Source organism: Atta colombica, unplaced genomic scaffold, assembly GCF_001594045.1.
Source record: "Atta colombica isolate Treedump-2 unplaced genomic scaffold, Acol1.0 scaffold153, whole genome shotgun sequence".
In the NCBI taxonomy this organism is placed as follows: domain Eukaryota; kingdom Metazoa; phylum Arthropoda; class Insecta; order Hymenoptera; family Formicidae; genus Atta; species Atta colombica.
Genome location: NW_017259243.1, coordinates 1688763 through 1699040, shown reverse-complemented (window position 1 = coordinate 1699040; position 10278 = coordinate 1688763). Strand labels below are relative to the sequence as shown.

The 10278-nt window shown below is 27.2% G+C and overlaps 2 protein-coding genes across 2 annotated transcripts in view; one reads left to right on the top strand and one right to left on the bottom strand.

Annotated features, from left to right (window-relative positions):
• The window catches only part of LOC108685489, a 7150-nt gene extending 3516 nt beyond the window's left edge, over window positions 1-3634 (top strand). Inside the window, exons 4-10 of the mRNA XM_018190296.1 lie at window positions 593-748; window positions 1328-1510; window positions 1726-1864; window positions 1991-2112; window positions 2292-2521; window positions 2878-3048; window positions 3356-3634. Of these exons, the coding sequence (XP_018045785.1) occupies window positions 593-748; window positions 1328-1510; window positions 1726-1864; window positions 1991-2112; window positions 2292-2521; window positions 2878-3048; window positions 3356-3634 (1280 nt within the window). The remainder of the gene's footprint in view (window positions 1-592; window positions 749-1327; window positions 1511-1725; window positions 1865-1990; window positions 2113-2291; window positions 2522-2877; window positions 3049-3355) is intronic.
• Window positions 3635-3770: 136 nt separating this feature from the next.
• LOC108685436 (U6 snRNA-associated Sm-like protein LSm7) lies at window positions 3771-5007 on the bottom strand. Its single transcript, XM_018190218.1, has 4 exons — window positions 4839-5007; window positions 4738-4749; window positions 4492-4669; window positions 3771-4073 (listed from the first exon to the last, which is right to left on the bottom strand). Exons 1-4 carry the CDS (start codon window positions 4842-4844, stop codon window positions 3934-3936), a joined length of 336 nt encoding a protein of 111 aa, XP_018045707.1. The 5' UTR covers window positions 4845-5007; the 3' UTR covers window positions 3771-3933.
• Between the last annotated feature and the right edge of the window lie 5271 nt (window positions 5008-10278).

Here is a 10278-nt window from a genome sequence, read left to right as displayed (position 1 = left end):
CATGCAAACGAAAGGCTGACAAGCCCTGCGATTACAAATATCGGCAAACTTTATGCCGATTTCTATTCTTAAGAAAGCGATCGAATGTTATACACGCAATACTTTCACCCGGAAAATCATACAAAAGCGACAAGTGTTAATCATTTCTTTGTTTTTGGACATTAAATCTCTCATTAAATCTCTTGGTTCTAATTTGGAACAATTTGTGTTGTTAGTATACTAAATTATGTAATATATATGTCTAAATATTTATTACAAATAACTATTGTAGTCAATGAATGTAAAGTTAATGAATGTTTTAACTTTTATTTCAATTAAAATATACACAACGAACATACGCAATTCTTGTTTTAATTTTTTAGTAAAATTTTAATAAAATTAAAATTCTTTTTGGAAAGATTCATACAGTCTTTACGATGTCTTTGTAGTTTAAAGAAATATAACAAATAACAAAAACTTTTCAGAGTCAAAACAAGTTGTTAAGAACAAGATATTAACAAGTTGATTTATTCATTAAAGTCTAATTCGAATTTTTTTATTTGTTTAAAAGAATATAATTACTATATACCGAATGGTGATGTGAAGTTTTCAAAGTTTCTCGTAGATGCTCAACCAGCAAAACCATTACTCAAGAATGGCGAATGTGATGAGGAAAGTTTGGCTTGCGGAGATGGCACATGTCTTCCTGTTCTTTATTTTTGCGACGGGAGCATCGATTGTCTCGATGGCTCCGATGAAGGCTGGTGTGGTAAGAAATGTGAACAATACGCAAACATATATATTAATCTCTTCATATTTGTATACTAATAGAATTCCTTACTGAGCGTGCAATATTATTTTTCAATGAATATTTTTTTACTTGTAGACAATTTTGTTGCAATAAAAACTCGATATTATTATACAATAAAATTAAATATTCAAATATAAAAGTAATATAAAACGATTGAAAAAGATTTAATTTTATAATTTCCCAAATTAGAACAGACGAATACCTTTCATTTATATATAGTTTTGTTGCGATAAACATTCGACATTACGGTAAAATTAAATATTCAGTTATAGAAAATTTAAAATTAATACAAAACGAAAGAAAAAAATTGAAAGAAAAAAGTTCACACACACACACACACACACACACACACACACACACACACCTTTATATAATTTCCTGAATTACATTATTTTGTAAAATATTTTCGCATCTTTGAAATATTTTTGTTTATAAATTAGAAAACATGAAAAATGACACTTTTATTTTTTAATCATATTATGAAAATAAAATATTTATAATGCACATCATTAATACAAATATTAATGTCTATTGTAGACATACGACATGATATAAATGCCGCACCAGTTTGTGACACAGAAAAATGTCAATTACCAAATTGTTGGTGTTCTGAGGAAGGGACTCGAATTCCAGGAAATCTCACTGCACATGCAATTCCACAAATGATAACAATTACTTTTAATGACGCTGTAAATGCAGAAAATTTTGAACTTTACTCAAGTAAGTTAATAAAAAATTAGTGCCGATTGAATTTGAAATTTATAACTTTTTTCTTTTTTTTTTTTTATTTAAAGATCGGATAAATCTACAATGACCTAAATTAACTGCAGAATTATTCGTGAATAGCTACATTAACATATTAATGCTAATTTTTTCTTTATATCATAATGATATTAAGGATTTCTCAGAGAAAATTATTATACGATTATTTACAGAAATTTTTACGGATGACAGAAAAAATCCTAATGGCTGCCCTATAAAAGGTACTTTCTATATTAGCCATCAATATACGAATTACAGAGATGTGCAATACTTGTGGAACATCGGTCACGAAATAGCCGCACATTCTGTCACGTAAGAGTATTTTATATTTCAAATATAAAAAAGAGAATAAAAAAAATGTAATAAAAAAAATCACTATATATAAAGAATCATTTAATTCAATATGATGCTTTAAAAAATGAATCATTTATTTACTAGACATCGTGGACCGGAAGAATGGTGGTCGAAGAATGCGACGATTGAAGATTGGTTCGATGAGATGGTCGGAATAGCGAATATTATCAAGAAATATGCAGCGGTTCGTATCGGAGAAATCAGAGGTAGAAATCTTATTTTCAGTTTTAAAATTATATTAGAAAGTTTATTGATAGAATTATCATGCATAATATAAACTTAAATTATATAATTTGATTGTAATAAATATCGCATGGGTCTTTTCAATGTAATGTAATTAAAAAAAATTAAATATTTATTATAAAATAATATATGTATGTCGTAGGGATAAGGGCGCCTTTTCTACAGGTCGGATGGAATCGACAGTTTCTGATGATGTCTGAGTTTGGTTACGTTTATGATTCCACAATTGTTGCACCTTTCTCCGATCCACCTTTTTGGCCCTACACACTTGATTACAGGCCGCCGCATCCATGCGTCCATGCAGGTCAACTTTGTCCTACTCGTTCTTATCCAAATATCTGGGAACTACCTTTAAATCAACTTTTAACAAATGTATGAATCACGTGCAACCGAGAAAATTGATTGATAAGTACCATCTAAAAATAAAAAGCTGAGACCATTTCAGTCTAAGATTAATTGTAGGACATTGTGATGAGTAATAATATAAAATTTAATCTTCCTACATGGCGAAAGATCGAATGATTGAAAAATTCTTATAATTAATTTTATGGAATTTTCTTTTCATGCTAGTATCTATCTATTAAATTTAATTTATATTTCACAATGAAAACGATCTAAAAAATTGAAATAGAGAATAATTTTTTTCGAACTTTCGTCCATGACGATCTCTATTTTGTATCTCTTTTTTGTCTTTGTTGTATAGAATTATTTGTTGCATTTTTGTTCAGGATTATATGTGCAGCACTGTAGATTCATGCCCCTCTGACTTATCTGGCGAAGACATTTATAAGATACTAATGCTGAATTTTAAAAGACATTATCTTACCAATCGTGCACCTTTCGGCCTACATTTTCATGCATCATGGTTTCAAAATCCAATGTATTTTTATGCATTTAATGTAAGTAAAACTTTAAACATTACTATTAAAGTCGATAATGGTTATTATTAATTAACATAAAGGAAATTATTTGAAATTATATTTATTATTTACTATTACTTCCGTTATTTATTCCAACATTTTTAAAAGAATAGCTACTGTTGATATTTATGGTAGACATTAATTTTTATTTATTAATTTAAAAATTTATAAAACTAAAAAAGTGCAATGTACTCAAAATTATTGTAACTTCCGTTTACAGATTTTCCTAATTTGATAAATTTTATTTTTATTTAATCTATAAAAATTTATTTTTATATTTAATTAGAAATTCATCGACGATCTACTTCGATTGGATGATGTATTTTTCGTTACGAATCATCAGATAGTGGAATGGATGCGTAGACCAACACCTCTGAATGAAATTGAGAAGTTTACACCATGGCAATGCACGAAGCGACATTTTGAACCATACGAGATGGCTTGTGACTTGCCAAATAGTTGCAAATTACCTAGTAAAGTACTTAAATCATATAGGTATTTACATACATGTTTCGAATGTCCAAAACAATATCCATGGTTAAGAAACGAATTCGGAATTGAGTAAAAATGGTAGAAGCAACTTATATATAGAACTTGTTATTCTATATATATTGTTTGTATATCATAAAGAGTTCACATAGTACCTTATTTAGATGTGCAATCGTATTATTTATTATAAACATAGATAAAAACGGTTATCTTTGTAAGAAAATGGCATTTATTTCCTATATATGTAAGTTTCCTCAATTAATAATGCAAAATAAATTATATTTTTATTTAAAAAATAGAAATGGTAATCAATATAAGGATTAAGATAAGTTTCCTTTGTAAGATATAACATATATTGATAAAGATCTTTTTAGTTTATCCTTCTTGTTGTATAAACGGATTCTGAATAGATTCCATGCCATCTACAGGACAGATAAGCACTACAGATGTTCCTCTGCACACTACCAAACCCAGCATACGAGTGTCTTGATTTAATTTGTACGGATCATCTGGATCTGTATAATTAAGAGAATTGTTTGGGTTATAATATTTATCAAATATGATACATAATTGTAAAAATTTATCAAATATGATACATAATTGTAATTAAGAAAATAATTGTAACTACAATGTACAATTATATTTTTAAATAAGCAATAGTAAATACAAAGAGATTTCACTACTTTATACCCAAATATTGATTGAATACTTTTATATAAAATCATTTTTTACATTTTTAAATACATAAAATATATAAGCTCCTAAAAACCACTCCGTTTAATATGAAATCACTACATCACATAATTATTAATACTTGTCAAAATATGCATATAAAGAAATATTAATAAGTAGAAGCATAAAATCGTACAAGATTATAATCTACAATCTATCCTTGTAATCAATTAAATGAAATATTGTTATTAATCATCATACCTCTAAGATATTCCTTTGTGTTGTCAAGTACTAGGTTGAGTAAAGGATCATAACCTTTAAGGATACCTTCAGCTTCTCTGCCACCGGCAAATTTTACCCTTATATTCTTCTCGAGGTACTTCGACAAATCAAGAATGCTTTCTTTCCTCTTTTTCTCTTTATGCTCAACATTCTGTTGCTATAAAAATATGAAAAATATGCTAAGATTTGTGAGAAATTCAGTATTAAGCACATGTGACAGTTTACCTGTTTCGGCGCCTGTAAAGAAAATCGTGAGGTTAATTCGAGGGAAAATTTTAAATGAGGTTATAGAAAAGAGAGAGTGGAGTTGTGCAATTCATACTTACAGACATCTTTGTGGTTAAATGAGGAGGAATTTAATCGGAAATGACGAACTTTTATGAGTCAACAGAAATGCGACGCTATACAATAATGTCGGAATAAACAATAACACAAAATTGTAATAAATTCAGTTTCATAAATCATTCCACATCATTCAGAAGATTCTGAATTGTCGGTCCGTACTCCGATTATTTGATAAATCGAGTATCGACTTTTCCCGCGTTTAAAATCGATAAATTTGAATCGAGATTTCAAGGATATTTTTGATACTTTTAGCGGGAGATGTAAATTGAATTTTTACTTGCAATCTACCTTATATTTTACGTGGATGCGCAATTATTTCCTACGACTTTTATTACTTAACATTTAATATGAACTAGGAACTTTTAGTCTTAAGTCTACACAGAAAAACATAAGGTAGTAAATAATAAGCTACACAGAAAAACGTAAGACAATACGTAAGTAACCCATATAGCACAGAAGATTGAAGCAATATTACTGCAATGTTGCAATATTGCAGATTGCAATGTAATATTGCAGAGGTATTACAAAAATGTAAATTAACAATATGCCTGCAAAATGTCAATAATATTCCACAAAAATTACAAAACTGTAATTCTTTAATTGTTACAATAATAATAATATAAAAATATAAATTTTTACAATATTTATGTAGTAAAGTTTATATAGTACAGTCTTTTAGTTTAACAGCCGTTTTTATCATATAATAATTAATATAATTCATTTTATATTTAAATAAAAAATTTATTGTTATTTATTGTTATTACATCTTATTTGACGGCCATTTCATTAGCTAAGTTTTATATTTATTTTAAATATGAAATCAAAAGATTGTATAATATCGAGTTTGGATACAATCAATGCATCATTATCGGATAATAAGTAATTAAACTACTGAAACCGATTTATCGAAATATTAATTATATGATCGATGATATATTTATGCCTGATGTAAACGCAAGAATAAACCAATGCCTGAACTTCATTGATAAATTTCATACCATCATTTTTTAATCGATTTCAATTGACTCGGAATAGTTTCAAATTAAAAAGAATCAGATTAACTTAATCCATCAGATTAACTTGCCAAGTGACTATATTATTATATTAATGTGGATAATATTTAGGGCACACACACATACATGCTTTATCCTTACGAATAAATTTATCCTTCAGAATTAATACTATATTTATTGGATTTATTTTATGGTTTTATCATAAAAAATTGCTTTTGGAAAGCACGTTCACTAGAAATACGATTTGTAGAAAAATTAAAGTTAGTGAGATATATATATAAATAGTTTTTATTTTAGAATCTTCGTAAAAAATTTATCCAAATACATTACATTATGTTTTGTTGCAATGTAACAAAAAGCGGACATTTTAACATTATTGGATTTTTGCAACAATAATTCAGCAACGTTTCGCAACCATTATGCAATATTGCAATGTTTCAGTGAAATCATTCTACAATATTTCTGTAATCTTTCTGTGCTATATGGGAAGCGAATTAGTCAATAAAATTAGAGAACGTAAAGCAATAACATAAACAATCCAAAAAATATTGATTTGCTTATTGATGCTTAAGTTTTTTGTGCAACATACTCCTTTGAAGTTGAATAAATTCGAAAGATGAATAATAGAAACATTTCGTAAAAGCTTGAATTTATTTATATCTGGCTTCATAAAAAAATACATGTCAATACATGATGTACATGAACAATGGTAGTACAATTAAAGTGTGTGACTACTTTTACATTATTAGAACTAAAATCTATTACATTATTGAATATATTTTTCAACAATTTCTATATAATTATTAGTATCTTGTACATAAAGAGAATCTTTCTTAAGAAATAAAAGTATAGTTTACAATGCAGGTATTTTTATTATATTTTTCATATACTAAAAATTAAACAATGTGTGTATGTATGTGTATGTGTGTGTGTGTGTGTGTGTGTGTGTGTGTGTGTGTGTGTGTGTGTGTGTGTGTGTGTGTGTGTGTGTGTGTGCACGCGCGGACGTATAAGTGTATAATTATTTTAACAAGTGATTAACTTTCACACTTGTGTTGCAAATGATTAAACAAAAGACAACATATAAACAATCCCTTACAGCACAAAGTTGCACAAAAGTTGTAGTAACATTGCATGTTGCAGTAATATTGCAGAAATTTTGCATATTGTTGTAAATTCTGTGCTGTATGGGATTAGATTAAGTTTAAAATTATTTTTCATATTTTCGGAAATATATAAATAAGCACATTTCCACGTTTTATAATTAATCGTAACTTTGTAAAAATATTCTATTTGTATCTTATGTGTAAATATATATGTGTATATTTGTTTGAATATTATATATATAATACATATTACATACACACACACACACACACACACACACACACACACACGCGCGCGCGCGCGCACGCATATCTAAATAATATTTGATTTAAAAATCAAATTAGAAATGAACAATAAAATTGAGAATTTCACATAATTCAAAGTACTTATAAATAATTATAATTGTGCGCAATAATATAGTGAAGAACAAAATGCTGCCAAGTTCAGGTGTATACAGAGTATAAAATTATTTGTACAAAGTGTCTTCTTTTATGAATTTCATTCGCGTTCTCCTTTGGTAATTAGTAGATCATTGAAGGAGAAGCTGCATTTTAATTTTATTATATTGGAATAAGATAGTACTTTTTGTTCTCGATTGTATAGATGACTAATAGATGACTATAGTATATAATAGATGACTATAGTATAATATGCTGAGATTCAAAAGTATTCAGCAAGTAAAATTTGGATAAAATATGCTAATAATTTATCAACAGATTTCTGATGGTGAAAATTTTTATTTAAATTTTTCATATGATTTTTTAGAAATTGAAATACTTTTTAGAAATACTGAAAAAGCATTTATATCCCTTTTAGAATTTTTTATATACATATGTAAATTCTGAAATATTTTTAATTTTCTCATTCTATTATTTTTAAAGTAAAATCTGAAAACTTTTAAGATATTTTTTAGAAATTTTTAAAATTAAAAATATAAAATTTTTTTTAAATATTATGGGATATATACAAATTTTGTTTTCAATCAATGATTTAAGCTGAATATTGCAGATTAACATCAATTGTATCTGTTCATGTTCTGCCTGCAAAGGCAGAATTAACTTCTGCTGGCTAATCTAATATAATCTGATAGTAGATTGCTAACAGAAAACAAACAAAATGTCATTTTGTAATTATTAAAACGAAACATGTTATTTTATGTTTTATTTCTATCATCAATCTGCCATCTTATTTCGCTAGCAAATTCTGTCGTATTTTTACTGACCTCCTAGTGATAATACTTGTAGCAACATTAAAAAAAAAATCTGTTTTCGAAATATTTGGTTGCCTGAATAATCAAGATGTACATGCATGTAAACTATACTTTAATCCAGTATCTTGATCTTTATGCTTTTATTGTTTGCATTCGTATTTGTAATAATAGTAATCTCATCTGCTTGTTTAAAATTAAACAGATATCTTTCTATACTCGTTACGAGCTCGTGTCTATTAATTTCTGTAATCTATATTGTTGTCTTTTGACGGAATCTGCATTGTACATGGTTCATGTATCTCGTATATTACTTCCGCATGGTTCATATTTCTATATAATTGCAATATTGTCCTAACTCCTGCTCTCTTTCGATCAGTTTTTTTTTTGGATGGAATATTATACATATATATCGATGAAATCTATGTAAATGTGATAATAAAAAATTATATATATTAATCAGACAGTTACCAAAACTTTCGTAATATCTATTCACGCATCAATAAATTTTGGTGTGACACGCTCTCTATATCAGATATTCTATAAATCAAAATTTAACATATTTTTCAGTTTCGTAAAGCGCAAAACATTCACTGTTATTTTATCATTTACTGTCATTATACCAACATAAATCTATCTATATTATTTCGCAAATTTGTGCGCCACCGAATAACACACATTCGTGGGAAAGCGATAAAAATTTATTTTCCATTTTGATATAATAATATGCAATTTATAATATCATTCAATAATTTTATAATAAATGCAATAATGTCGCTTATCGTGAATTTGAAATGTCTATTGAAAAGAAGCGAAGCTTATATTAAATACAAGGTGACAAAATGTTGTATAATAACGTCAACTGACGTTATTGATACAATCGTCAGTCAATCAATAACTAACTAGAAAGAGATCCAAAATTTGTTTCATTTCTCAGTAAAGCAAACTACACGTATTTATTTATCACGATATTTCAGTTTCTTAACGCTTTAGCTGCAGAAAATATATATGATATATGTATATTTTGCTCCATTTTTACAATCAGTTTGCCATCATATGTTAGCAGATTCTATTATACTTTAGCTTTGGCTTTTTGCTAATAAAATTTAAGTAATAGACATTTTACAAAATCTGTTTTTGACAGATTTAATTATTGGTTAATATTAAACTGCTGATTTATATATCCATTACCTAAAAATATGTTACATTTATACATATTATATATTTATTATTTATTCTACATTTATCTATTTATTTATTTAAGATTTTCTGAAAATATACTGTTGCAATAAAAGAGTGAGATAAATCTGTGATCTTGAATTTTTAATTTTTTTCTAACATCACTTGTTAGAAAAAAGCAGCAAGTGTCTTGTATAACATTTAAATTATCCTCGTAGTTCTACTTTTAGTAGAATCCGATCGTATTTCAGTGATCGATTTGTAAATACCGTTTCGCACATAGAGGACGGCTTTTATTTGAAACATACTGCAGCTAAAGAGTTAATGCTTAAAATCGTAAGTAGTCCAGAATATGACGGTAGAATTGAATTCTAAAATTGCAGATAAGGCCTTAAGTCACTTCATCGAAGACAGCCGTATAATTCCTTCAAATTTCTTGTGATTTTTAGTTTAAAAAGGTAGGCGGCATTTATCAGTTAACAGTAATCGGAAAATCGATTAACAATATCCCATATAATAAGCATTATGTATGCCTTATCATATAAAGTAGATACATTCGGGCATACTCAAAGTGTATGCACGTCTACATATCTGTGATTTAAAATTATGTTTAAGTTTGCCAATTGAATATCGCTAAATTTACATATAATTATGAAAGATTAAGCATAAAATTACAAAAATAAGTAAGAACACATCTATGTATATATGCAACTAAGATACACAGATCGCAACGTATCTGAAAATAATTTTGTTGAACGATCAAAATAATTATGTAGAAATGCTCGAGCATGATAAAATAATGTAAAAGTTTTGACATTCTAGCAATCAGTTTAAACATTTTACATAATTAATAATTGTATCTATAGCTAAATTTTTAAATATTTCTAAATCTTTCGTATGTATATTCGTATGTAT

Bases quoted from the DNA above. Each gene is read 5' to 3' on its own strand.
- LOC108685436 (XM_018190218.1), bottom strand. The intron at 4,074-4,491 runs GTATGATGATTA...TTAATTATACAG, and splicing joins CACAAAGGAATATCTTAGAG to ATCCAGATGATCCGTACAAA.